This window comes from Cercospora beticola, chromosome 1 (assembly GCF_033473495.1).
Source record: "Cercospora beticola chromosome 1, complete sequence".
Classification (NCBI taxonomy): Eukaryota; Fungi; Ascomycota; class Dothideomycetes; order Mycosphaerellales; family Mycosphaerellaceae; genus Cercospora; species Cercospora beticola.
In genome coordinates, this window is record NC_088935.1 from 3,975,379 (window position 1) to 3,987,954 (window position 12,576).

At 52.6% G+C, this 12,576-nt stretch overlaps 5 protein-coding genes across 5 annotated transcripts; 3 read left to right on the forward strand and 2 right to left on the reverse strand.

Annotated features, from left to right (window-relative positions):
• Positions 1-397: 397 nt before the first annotated feature.
• Positions 398-1,753, forward strand: RHO25_001593 (uncharacterized protein; the record flags this gene model as incomplete). Its single annotated transcript, XM_023594203.1, has 1 exon — positions 398-1,753. The coding sequence occupies one exon, from the start codon at positions 398-400 to the stop codon at positions 1,751-1,753; it is 1,356 nt and encodes a 451-aa protein (XP_023458551.1).
• Positions 1,754-3,471: 1,718 nt separating this feature from the next.
• Positions 3,472-5,200, forward strand: RHO25_001594 (uncharacterized protein; the record flags this gene model as incomplete). Its single annotated transcript, XM_023594204.2, has 4 exons — positions 3,472-3,604; positions 3,662-3,674; positions 3,732-4,784; positions 4,837-5,200. 4 exons carry the CDS (start codon positions 3,472-3,474, stop codon positions 5,198-5,200), a joined length of 1,563 nt encoding a protein of 520 aa, XP_023458550.1.
• An 846-nt stretch (positions 5,201-6,046) lies between these two features.
• RHO25_001595 (uncharacterized protein) lies at positions 6,047-7,474 on the reverse strand (the record flags this gene model as incomplete). Its single annotated transcript, XM_023594205.2, has 3 exons — positions 6,047-7,111; positions 7,166-7,234; positions 7,289-7,474. The coding sequence occupies 3 exons, from the start codon at positions 7,472-7,474 to the stop codon at positions 6,047-6,049; spliced, it is 1,320 nt and encodes a 439-aa protein (XP_023458549.1).
• Positions 7,475-10,191: 2,717 nt separating this feature from the next.
• Positions 10,192-10,861, reverse strand: RPS12 (40S ribosomal protein eS12; the record flags this gene model as incomplete). The annotated part of the gene is made up of 3 exons (XM_023594206.2): positions 10,192-10,316; positions 10,376-10,697; positions 10,859-10,861. 3 exons carry the CDS (start codon positions 10,859-10,861, stop codon positions 10,192-10,194), a joined length of 450 nt encoding a protein of 149 aa, XP_023459670.1.
• A 262-nt stretch (positions 10,862-11,123) lies between these two features.
• Positions 11,124-12,479, forward strand: RHO25_001597 (uncharacterized protein; the record flags this gene model as incomplete). Its single annotated transcript, XM_023594207.2, has 1 exon — positions 11,124-12,479. One exon carries the CDS (start codon positions 11,124-11,126, stop codon positions 12,477-12,479), a length of 1,356 nt encoding a protein of 451 aa, XP_023459669.1.
• Between the last annotated feature and the right edge of the window lie 97 nt (positions 12,480-12,576).

Consider the following 12,576-nt stretch of genomic DNA (forward strand, 5'->3'; position numbering starts at 1 on the left):
CAACAGGAGCGGGAAGTACTCGACTGCGCGTGCGCATTGCGCAAAGTTAATTACGGTTTTCATTTTGCTTTGCAGCGGTAGAGCGAGCAGCTAATCAGACAAGATCAAACAAACACAAGATCTGAATGCAGTCCGCAGGATGACTTATGCTAGTAAGCTTCCATCAGGATTCGGGTCCCCATTTCGGTGTGACGAAAGATCCTTCGCTTGCAAAGCTCCGCAATCTTCTAAACACCTTGGACGTCTGTTGCGAGTGGGGAAGTGAGACCATGATTTTTGTATGCAACCGTTCTCTACTGGGCATTGTATGTGCACATATCTTCTTCATTCTTGGTCTCGCGCACGTAGAACTTCCGATTGAGCAGCCGAGCAAGCGCATGACCACGCCGATGCGATAATGGCTGCTGAAACGCCTCCACCACTCAACGTGGCCATCATCGGCGCCGGAATAGCAGGACTCTCGGCAGGAATCGCCCTCAAACGTTCCAGCTCATCCAGTATCGTCAAGATTTATGAAAAGTCCACATTCAAGAACGAAATCGGCGCAGCAATCACTCTCACGCCAAACGCCAATCGAATCCTCGACCGTTGGGGATTCGATGCCAAAGTGTATGGCGAAACAGACAAGCTGCTAGTTCGAATGGTGAATGCCACGACCCTGGATGTGGAATATCAATTCGGGTTCCAAGATGTTCCAGAGAGGTTCGGTCACAATTTCAATGCTTTCCATCGCGTGGATTTGCATCGTGGGCTGAGGACCATGGCAGAAGAGTTAGGAGTGGAGATCTTGCTTGGAAAAGAAGTGATAGATCTGGACTGTGGAAATGGCCTCCTCAACTTCAAAGACGGCGCCTCCGCCAAGCACGATCTCGTTGTCGTCGCTGATGGAATTCGAAGTGAACTAGTCAAAACAGTCAGCGGTCTCGATGTCGTCCCTCAGAAAATAGGCAAATCCGTCTTTCGCGGTCTGATCCCCATGCAAAGCCTCCGAGATGACCCTCTCATCTGGAGTCAATTCCAGAACGAGCCCAGCGGCTTCTACAGCACGACGCACGAAGGTCTCTTCTTCGTGACCTATCCTTGCTCTTTCGACGAGATCATGAACGTTGCCGTGTTCCACAATACCCGCCCTGGCCACGAAAACGACGAAGGCTGGTCATCTCCAGGGACCAAGGCTGAAGTCCTTTCCGTATTAGACTCTCAAGACCTTCATCCCTTCTGGCGCGCGGTGGTCAACGCCGCTCCAAGCGACGAGGACTTCAAATGCTTCCCCATCAGTCTCAGAGAACCAATCTCTCGCTACAACAACGGACGCGCCATCCTCATCGGCGACGCCGCACATCCGTTCCAGCCCACCCACGCTCAAGGTGGTTGTCTCGGGATTGAAGACGCGCAATCACTCGCGACACTCTTCCGCGACACCTCTTCAGCCTCCACGGATATTCCGCTGCGTTGCCAGTCGTACAATGATCTTCGACTTCCGCGCGGAAATGTCACGCATTTGTATTCGAACGTCATGTTCTATCATATGAAAGATGGTGTTCTGGATGGGGAGAAATACGAGAGGAGAATTAGGGAATACTATGACGGACCGCTCATGCCGATGAATGTGAGGGCTTGGGGAAGGGAGCACCAGGAGTTTTGGTATAGGTATGATGTGGATCAGGAGGCGGAGAAGGCAATGGAGTGGTTCGAGAAGGAGGGCGGGAAGGGCCAAAGAATGCCCAGTGGCGTGGTGAAGTATTTTTATTGAGATAAATCTTGTGCTCCGGAGAATAGGATCGCACTCAGTTGTGGACTCCTTCGTATGGGATGGGTGTGACCGCCCTGCCATTGGAGAGCAAAACAGAAAGTAGGATGAACATTGCGTACTCGTCCACCTGGGGGACTCGAGTGCCCTTCCGATCCTCGTATCTCTGCAGTATGCAGCGTAGCTAAGGCGCTCCGTCTCGACAAGCGATGTAGTTGTGGGATTAAGCACGCGAGAGAAATTGCAGATTGTGTATTTTCGCAGTTTCCAGTTTGCTGTCCGCGATGTCCCAATTCGAGTCTTGAATGTATGCAGAGGGCTTTCGAGTTCGTGGGAGATCACGCAAGAAGATGATGCATGATGAGCCCATGGTCGGTCGTATGCTCTTGGCTGGACAGATCAATCTCGCAGTCTCTGGCAGTCACGATTCCATGAATGACCGTTGCTCCGGCGATGCCAAGGTCCATGGTAGCGCACTAAGGCACAAGGGAAGACATAGACCGTGGCGGGCTAGCAACTACAATGAGTAAGTCTGTTCCTGAGACACGATTGCGTCAGGAAGCCATCATCTTCACGCCGTTCATGTTTGATCTTTTCGATATCAGCGCCGCAACCGTAGGCACATCGGTACGGTGTATATGCCCATTGACATGCCGATTAGAGTGCAGGCAATTTCAGACATCAGAGCAGTGGTAGGCTTCGTGGCTTCATATCTTGCCTCCAGGCGACGTGCAATACGCGCTTTCTGACTCTGTACGAATGCAAAGGAATTGCTGGGCCTGCAGTGTGAGATGGCAAGACGCGATACACTTGGTTTGCTCGGTAGGTGAAGTGTGGTTGTCTGGGGGAAGGAATAGTGTTCTACCGAGATGCCCCGGCGCGACTCGGACGACCTTCCACAGCAGGTCTGCCGAGCCATTCGGCCACTGACGGCAAGTCAATCCCCGATCTTACCACTTCATCTGTGCTGCCGCTGCTGCTACAACACAACCAAAGTGGGCACAACTGCCGTCTCGGGCAGCAGCTCAGCCTCGCTTGGTTCGACATTCTGTCACGCGTTCCTGACTCGTTCCGGAAACTGGGCGTAAGCGATCTGTACGATCATGCCATGCTGCATTGGACTGCCCGACGTTACGCCAGCCTTTATCCGCCCCACGATTCTGCATAAATCCAGCGCTTCGGAACATGGCAATAGCGTGGAAACAAGGGATGGCCTCGTAGGCTCCTTTGCCACGAGGCATCATGCTGGAGGCCTCGACTGGCAGAAGATCTCTGCTCATGTCACCGTAGGGAGAGAATTAACATCAAAGCAGCTTTGCTAACGTCGAGTGCACCTATTGCTGGATTACTGAACATATCAAGGTACATAGATCTCTGCGCCGTGGCTTGTTACCTCGAAATTCGGCCGAAGAGGTGTCGTGGACGGCTTTCCTATTCGAGGTCTGGCGCTCTCCATCTTCACCAGTGAACATCTGGAGATTCTGGGCAGGCGCCTTGGCAGTCAATAGCCTCGCCACGAGAGGGATAGAGACGTGCCAGCAAGCAGAAGTACCTGGGTGCGCGGCCCGTATTACCGGTCTATATCTCCCCCTTCATTGCCCTTCTTCATCGCAGCTATGTCCAGGCACTATTTGTGAGGCAAGACACTCGAAGAACATCATACACTTTGCGCTGCACGAGCACGTCTCGACGACTCCTGGAGTTGCGCCGACCCTGCAGTCATGGGCAACGAGGCACCTGCGAACGCCAATGGCGACGCGCTTCTTGCTTTGCTTCCAAGTGACAACAAACCGTGGTTTACGAAGCCCTATCTGATTAAACTCAACTACAGCATTGTCAGCTTGGTCTTGTTCGGTAAGTGGTAGGCACTGGGATCTGATTTGGCTGCATGATCATTAACGCACATCTCAGCCTCCGCAAACGGGTTCGTATTTCCTTAAGCGCATCTCGAGGAGAGGCAGCATGCTGAACTTATGTACAGATACGATGGAAGTCTCATGAACGGGCTGCAGGCACTATACCAATGGCAAGACTTCATGGACGAGCCCACAGGCGCCTGGCTAGGATTCATGTCCGCCATCTACTGGATCGGTAACGGCATCAACTACCCTATTTCGGTGTGGTTTGCGAACAAATACGGAAGAAAGAACGGCATCTACGTCGGATACGTCTTCATGGGCCTCGGTGTCAGCTTGACCGCAGGCAATCACGACTACCTTTTTGTTCTTCAACGATTTTTCGTTGGATGCGCCAGTGCCTGGTTCTCGGGAATTGTCGCCATGTTGATCACCGAGATCGCTTATCCTCCTCATCGAGGCATCGCAAGTGCGCTCTACAACTGTGGATGGTACGTGGGAGGTACAATCGGCGCGTTTGTCACCTTCGGCACTAGGAACATGGTCGGAAACTGGTCGTGGAAAATCCCCACCATTCTCCAAGTTCTGATCCCTATCATCGCTCTTCCAGGGCTGTTCTTTTGCCCAGAAAGCCCTCGATGGCTGATATCGGTCGACCGCGTGGAAGCGGCCCGAGAAGTCCTCTATCGCGCACATGGAGGCCACGAAAGCCCGGCGCTGATCGATCACGAGATCGTGGAGATCTCGACCGCACTACGACTCGAGCGAGAAGCTGCCCGATCAGCAAGCTACATGGAGATGACGCGGACCAAAGGCAACAGACATCGACTCTTCATCACCATCTCGCTCGCGTTCTTCTCTCAATGGGCCGGAAACGGAGTCGTGAGCTACTATCTCCCCATCATCCTCAACAGCATCGGGATCACAAGCACGCGCGATGTAACCCTCATCTCTGCTTGTCTCCAGATCTGGAATCTCATCTGGTCCGTGACCGCCGCCTTCTCAGTCGACAAACTCGGACGACGTTTCCTGTTCCTCGCATCGGCAGCAATCATGTTGGTCGGTTATGTCATCACCACAGCACTGTCAGCAACATTTGCGGAGAGTCGAAGCTCTTCCGTTGGTACAGCCGTGATTCCTTTCCTGTTCATCTTCTTTGCAGGTTACGATATTGCATTGTGAGTTCTATCTTTCTCGACTCATCCAGCATAAGCTAATCATCCTGTCCAGAACACCACTCGTCGTCTCCTACCCAGCAGAAATCTGGCCCTACAACCTCCGTGGTCGCGGTCTTTCCGTGATGGGCCTGACAGTCGTTGTCTCCATCGTCTTCAACACCTTCGTCAACCCGATCGCACTCGATGCCATTGGATGGAAGTACTACCTCGTTTTCGTCGTGATCATCGTTGCATACGGTGTCACAGCATTCTTCTTCTACCCTGAGACTCGCGGCCACAGTCTGGAGAACATGGCCGTCGTGTTCGATGGGCCTGATGCGCTTGTGGGCGATGAGGCAGAGATTGCGGAAAAGAGCAAGAGTATATCTAGTGCGAAGGCTGGTGTCGAGATCTTACATGCAGAGAGAGCCGGTTAATGATACGGACGTTTGCACATAAGCACAGAAGGACACGCGACACGACATGCTTGGTAGATGTACGAGTATCGAGATAGGCATCGAAGAGCAAGCCACACTATTTTGTTTACGAAGGGCATGAAGAATTCACCTGTTCACGCTTGCCCTTCCATGCACGCTTCTTCGTTTTTCTATCATCGCTTCACCATCAGTACACACCTCAGCACCTACAGTGTCGTGGCTCTGATAAAGGTTCACACATCTAATACGGAACGAGAAAACCAAGTTTTCACTCACTCTGTCCTAGGAAGCACATCGGATACCTCATATACAGATCGATCACTGGCACTTTGGTCGCTGGTCAGAATGAACAACTCTTCTGCTACCATGATTTGCAGATGCTTCTACCATATACTCGTGGCTATTTGATCGAGTTTCGGCCCTCGTGGGCGCTTTGAAGCCCGAAGAATCAGAGATACAGAATATGAATCGATCTCCTCTGATCGTCGCGCAACGCTTTTTTGCCTGATTTCCACCCCCGTTGCCTGCACGTTGTCAAGAGGCCTGGAGACACAGGACACGACCCGCTCTTCCCTGATTGTTCAGGGATACTCGTTCTTTCCCACCTGCGACCTTGGTGCCTACATGTCGCCGCAAGGGTCAGAGAGGAAAACAATCAATTTTCTCTGATCCTCGCAAGACAATCATTTTGCCTCACTTTTGGTCTTGTTGCATTAGAATGCTGAAAGGATCAGAAAACAGGATACAAAGTGGTCTACTCTGGTAGTCGATTGTATATGTGTCTTTTTCTATCATATCTTCATCATCTCATGAAGTCAATCATGCATATCATGAACCAAGAACCGTCTACTTCGTGCCTGGGAACACATCATACAGCTCCTTCACCTCTGTCACCGGTTTGCCTGCGCGTTTCCCGCGTCCACCAAATCCCCAGCGAATCTGGTTCGGCATATTGACATGTAGGCCAAGATCGTCTCCCCACTTGAACACCAAGCCAGGATTCTTCTGGAATCCTCGTCCCACGATTACGAGGTCCAGATTGTCCTTCTTAAGCAAAGAGTTCGCAAGCTCGGCAGATTCAATCGCGCCGACTGAGCCGACGGCCATCTTGTCTCCCACAGCTTGCTTCACCTTGATTGCGAACGGAGCCTGGTACGCCGGCTTGACATGAGGGTGTTGCTTTGGATGGTTGCCACCCGTAGAGCAGTCCAGGAGATCAACGCCACGTTCGGCGAGCAGAGGAGCCAGCTTGACAGTATCGTCTCCGGTCCAAGATTCGGGAAATTCGTCCTTTTGCTCCTCGAGCCAATCTGTCGCCGAAATGCGGAGGAAGAGAGGCATATCCTTTGGAATCGTGGCACGAGTCTCTTCGACAATCTCCAGTGTTAGACGGATTCTGTTCTCGAAGCTGCCGCCGTATTGGTCTGTTCTCTGGTTGCTGACAGGGCTGAGGAAAGAGTGGAGTAGATATCCGTGAGCGTTGTGAATCTCAATAGCATCGAAACCAGCTTTCAAGGCACGCTTAACAGCATCGTTGAAATCCTTCTTCAAGTCTGCGATGTCCTGCAAAGTCATTTCTTTTGGTTGGGCATGCTTCTCGTTCCACGGGATTGCAGATGGAGCAATCACATCGTCTGGCCAGCCATTCACGTCCTTCCCGGCAATGTCTCCGGAACTGAGCCATGGAGCGACTGTGCTTGCCTTTCGTCCAGCGTGGGCAAGCTGGATCATGATGTGCTGATTCTGGCTATGAGCGAACTCGACCACATCTTGCATTGGAGCGATTTGGCTGTCTTTCCAGAGTCCAACATCTTCTGGCGTGATTCTGCCTCGTGCTTGTACGCCGGTTGCTTCGATACATGTCAGACCTGGACCACGCTGAACGATACCGCCGATATGTGTCTTGTGCCACTGCGGAAAATGTCAATTTGTGCGCATTTCCACAATGAGTACCATGATACTTACCATAGTGTAGTGTCCATCTTCGGCACTGTACTGGCAAAGTGGACTGAGCATAATGCGGTTTTGCAATGTCTACAGCCATTAGTTCTCGCTGCGGCAAAAAGTTCAGCCGGCCTGCAAACTCACCATGCCACGCAGCTTCAACGGCTTGAAAAGCTTCGGCACATCTTTCTGGTCCTCCACGAGCAGTGCTGTACCAGCCGGAGGATCCTGTAGAGGTGTGAAGTAGGAAATGCCAGGAGCTCGGTAATTGATGTTGTGGTCGGGCGTCTGAGCTGGCTTCTCGTTGATGTTGTGGTGTGAAGTCGACATTGTGGCTGGGTTTGACTTCGGATTCCTGGAGTGAGATTTGGCAAGGACTGGTGGTGAGGAAGAGAAAAGAGAAGAGAAGTTTTATAACTGCTAAAGCGCTTCGTAGCAGGTGCACTTGCAGCAACTCCAATGGTTTTCTATTTGTTGATTTCTAAGGCAGTCGGAAATGACGACATGGGCTGCTGTGATCGGCAGGGCATCATGTTTGGAGCTGTTGCTGATCAAGCGACATGTGACTTCTACTACTCTGCTGACGACGCATTTCCTGGCCATTGGGGGCACTGCAGCTACTTAGTCATTCAAGCATTGGCATCTGTCAGGATGCACAGATGTGCCACTAGGATCGTGCATCCGCCAGCCCATTGACCGTACCGCTGGGACCTGCCCTACGAACGCAAACATCGTGCTTTCAAGAACATTCCCAGGTCTGACGCGCAGCTCGGAGCACTGTCGGTGAGGACAAGTATTGCGAGGCCATGCCGCACATTGATGTAGCTGTGACGCCGCCTGTGGAGGGCATTGCGACCCACTTCCTCGTTGCGTCCGACTCTTTCGCCTTCTCGCAACAGAGACTACAGCCCTGCGACCAGCCCTTGGCTTGGAGATCACGACATGGTATGCACGCACCGTTGACCTGGGCTGATCTCGTCAGCAGTCCCAGTCCAGTGCTTCACTAGACCTATCTTGTGTTCAGCGGTGGGGACATCTCCAATAGTTGGGGCTATGTGCCATCTGGCACTGCGACCGTAACTTCTAGATCACTTATGGAACAGGTTTTGCTCATGTTTGCATGAATAAACGAATCTGGAAGAAGTCAAGTACAGTCAAAATTAGGCCCAAAATATCGCTTTGATGCTGGCACGGCTGCTACTGCCGGAAAGCAAAACAGAAATTAGGATTGAGACTCCATGCTCTTCTGCTAGCGAAAATCGAGTGTTATTCGATCCTCGTATCTCCGCCTTATGCAGCGCAGCTAAGGCGATCTATAACGACAAACGAGGCAGCTGCGAGACCCGAGTCGCGAGAGAGATTGCAAAGCGAGCGTATTTCCCAGTTCCCGGCTTGCTGTCCGCAACTAGGGCTGGCCCAAGAATCAATGTCATGCGTTCATTGGAATGCAACACGGTTGGGAGTATTCACTCAATCTCGTCTAATGGTACCTTGCATGGCAAGAACAAGCAATATGGCCGCGATATAGGAAAACTATGGAAAGCTCTCATGAACCTCATCGACCACCTCCTGGAAACCTCATATCCACAAAAATGGCACTCAAGCTACTGCTAGCAGCCTGTCTGGCGGTATCTGTCATCAGCTCACCACAGCCTCAACAACACTCCGGCTTCAAGAAACTAGAACTAAACACGACAGGCCTTCTCCTCAACACAACCCTGACCAACTCAACAACAGACGTAAACCTAGCGCTTTCGTCGCAATCAACCACAACCAATATCACCTGCCCACCTCTCTGCCCTCTAGAATCCCACATCGCCCAAGTCAACGCCTCTCTGTGGGCCGTCACACAAATGAACATCTCCTCCCTCTCCGCCTTCAACGCCTGCTCGACCCAACAATTCACCATCCCCTGCAACATCCTCTTCGATCCCGACCACGCACAATTCCTCGTCTGCGCTGGAGCGCGCGGAACAGGACTCTTCCAAATCGCCGCAGCTTGGTCTTCATGGTATCTCAATCAAGCGATACTTGATCTCAAAGGTCTTTACGAAGATTTGGAGAATCTCAATCGGAGCGGGACGAAGCCGAGTGATGAGCGTTGTCGAAATCTACCTTGGGATACGATGATTAGGGCAAGGGTTGATTTGAGGAAAATTTCACAATTGCTTTGCGATTGGGTGGCAGAGCCGCTGCCTGGGTATCGGAGTGAAAATACGACAACGGAGACGGACTATGAGGATGTGCGAGAACAGGAAAATAGTGGGAGTCAAACGTATGAGGGGTCGGATTTTACTGTTGAAACGACTACAGCTCCGGGAGGAGAGGGAGATGATAGTCAATGATCTGGGTTCCCAAAGCCAGGTGCATTCTCGTCTGACGGCATCTTTATGTTGTTGGCATTTTCAACCTGAGAGAAACCACGAGGAAGGAAGTGGATGTGCGCATGTCGGCTCCCAGTTGATATCATGGCGAAGTCGCGATCTGAAGTTCCCCAAATACTTGCGATGAGAATGGAAAGCATGCTTTCAATTCAATATTTCACCGGATGCGACGTTCCATAGCGACACAGGGGAGCACGAGCGTCAATGCGGTGGCTGAGCGGAACAGGTGAGCGGATAACCCGTGCCAGTCGTTTCTGAGAGGGCACAAGACTTGTGACGAAAAGGCGCAGACATCTGTTCGTGTCAGTAACAGAATCACGCATTGTCAAATGACAATTAGAAGAGACGTGATGGATTCTTCGACAGCTCGAGTATTGTCCGTGCGAGCAGAAGCTTTACAGCACAGTACAGCTGAATCACAGCTGAGAGCACGTCTAGCTCCCGAAACAGCACACTTCGTTCCGTCTGAAAGATGGTCCGAGAGAGAAGAGCCGTTGGTATGACCGCAGAGCTGTCCCGCGAAGTTGATGCATTTTTGAAGAAATTGTATCCGTTCTGCCGAATCTCTTCCGTGAAGTCTATAGACGGAGTCCTCGAATGGCGATGCTAGCAATCGGGGTATCTAGTCGGCACATTTTTTGTCCTTTTTCCATCTGGCTTCGTCTACTGCTCGGTCTGGAAGTAGTTGAGGAGGATGCTGCGCTCCTGAGACTCCTCACCCCAGTCCTTGACGACGACGCAAGAGCAGTTGACGACCTTGCGTGCGTTACCCTCGCGGTCAATTTGGCCTGCGCAGTGCTGTTAGCTTGATGCAGTGACCCACATCTGACAGAGACATTGGACATACAGAGACCGGCCCACTCGCCAAGCTGCTTTCCGTCTGGAACCTTGATGAGAGGAATCTTGTGCTCGCCGCAGAGAGCGACGACGAGCTTCTTGTAGGCCTCCTCCTCGCAGGACTCGTTGAGCACGCACATGTGTGCTTGACGGCGGTCGAGGGCCTTGCTGGCCTCACGGAGACCACGGGCGAGACCGTCGTGGATGAGGGCGATCTTGAGGACACCCTTCAGGGCGTCGAGAACGGACATGGAGCCAGACTTGGCGGAGTCTGCTGCCACCTCGACCTCCTCGGCCGCGGCGACATCCTGGGGTTGCTCTTCTCCGTCCGACTGCAAGCCATTGTGTTAGTTGTTGTATGTTTGTTTCGCGGCGATGGAGGTCATGTGCAGGCGGGAATGCAGCACGGGGGTGTCGTGTGCGGGCCATTCGATGGCAGTGTGTTCGTGGGCATTGCGTGCGCGGCGATGGGCGCGGCTGGTCGGGGACTCACCATCTTGGTAGCTGAGTTGTCGCTGTGTTGGAAGTTGTCTGGATTTCCTCGAAGGGCGCGGGTTGGGCGATGCTGGGTGAAGTTGAACAATCGCGTGCGCTGAGGAACAGCCCAAATCTTCAGGCGCGGAACGATTTGGGCGAAGTGTGCACACCTGCCAAGCCGCGCGAACTTCGGCAATGATCGCCGCCGCGCTCCACCATGACAGCTGCATCTGCTGCTGCTCCTTGCGTGCCATTGTATACTGTCCCAATACAGCTTGATCATGGCCGCCAACACACGCGCAGCGATGCGCTTACTGTCGCCGAGGATCCAGTGCCTGCAGCGACCGGCGAGATGCTCGCAGATCCGCCATGCCTCGTCGCGCTACAGCAATCCGGGCAAGAGAGCCTTCACAGCTGCTCCCGCGCAAGCACCTTCGTTTGCGGGCGAGGTGGAACAGCAGGTACCGGCCGTGGAGCTGGACGCCGGGTTGCGACCTCAGCTGAGCATGCGCGATCAGTATCTGGCGGAGGAGGAGAGGAAACAGTATCACTTGCGCCGCATGCGATTCGCCGGCATGGGCCTACTTTTGACATTGGCGGGATTGACCATTACCCTGTCCAATCTGGATCTTGAGCAGATGGAATCATCAGAGAAAAATAGGCGGGGACAACAGCTAGATGCGGGCGACAAGGACGACAAGACATTCCAGGGCAAGAGCGTGACCATTATTGGAGCAGGTGAGGGCAAGAGGATAGTAGCCCAAGGACAAGGAGAAGAGATTGAGCTTGTCGAAACTGGCACATCAAGTGTTCCTCACTTCCCTCGAACAATTTACCTTCCTACAAATCAAGAGTCCAAGCCCAAATCTGATCCTCTCGGTAACATTGACATCACGCAGCCCAATGCGGGCGCCAATCTAGGCAACATCTCCAACCAAGAACAATATACCCTCGTAGGACTCGGTATTCGCACGGTCTCCTTTCTTTCAATTCAAGTCTACGTGGCAGGACTCTACATCCGGACCCAAGACATCGCAACCCTCCAACAACGCCTCATCAAGGATGTTAACGAAACAGCTTCAACTCTCATTCCCTCCGAGAAAGATCAACTCCGCCAACGTCTTGTAGACCCCTCCGCAAGCCGCGAAATCTGGATTGACCTCCTCCAAGTCCCCGGCATCAAGACCGCCTGGAGGATAGCTCCCACCCGCAACACAGATTTCGGCCATCTCCGCGACGGCTGGATAACAGGAATCTCCAACCGCACTCGTGAGTTCAAGGCCATTGCCCGCGGCGCCGAAACAGAGTACGACCACGAAGACTTTGGGAAATCAGTCAGCGATTTCAAGAACATCTTCACTGGCGGCAAAGCTCCCAAAGGCAGCGTCATGATCCTATCGCGGAACAACAATGGCGCGTTGGATGTCTGGTTCCAAGAGAAGCCTGGTGCGCAAGGGAAGGAAAAGGAAGTGCAACATTTAGGAAAAGTGGATGACGAGAGGATTGGAAAGCTGATTTGGTTGGGTTATCTTGGTGGGGAGAAAGTGAGCAGTGAGCAGACGAGGAAGGGCGTCGCAGAGGGTTGTGTGGCCTTTGCGAGTCGGCCAATTGGGAGTGTGGAAGCCATGGTGAACTGAGCAGAGCTTAGCCCAAGATGTGTGTGCTTCTATGTATGAGTACGGATGGACACTGATGATGCAAAATATGCACAGAGTGTAGAACGAGCTTTCTGGC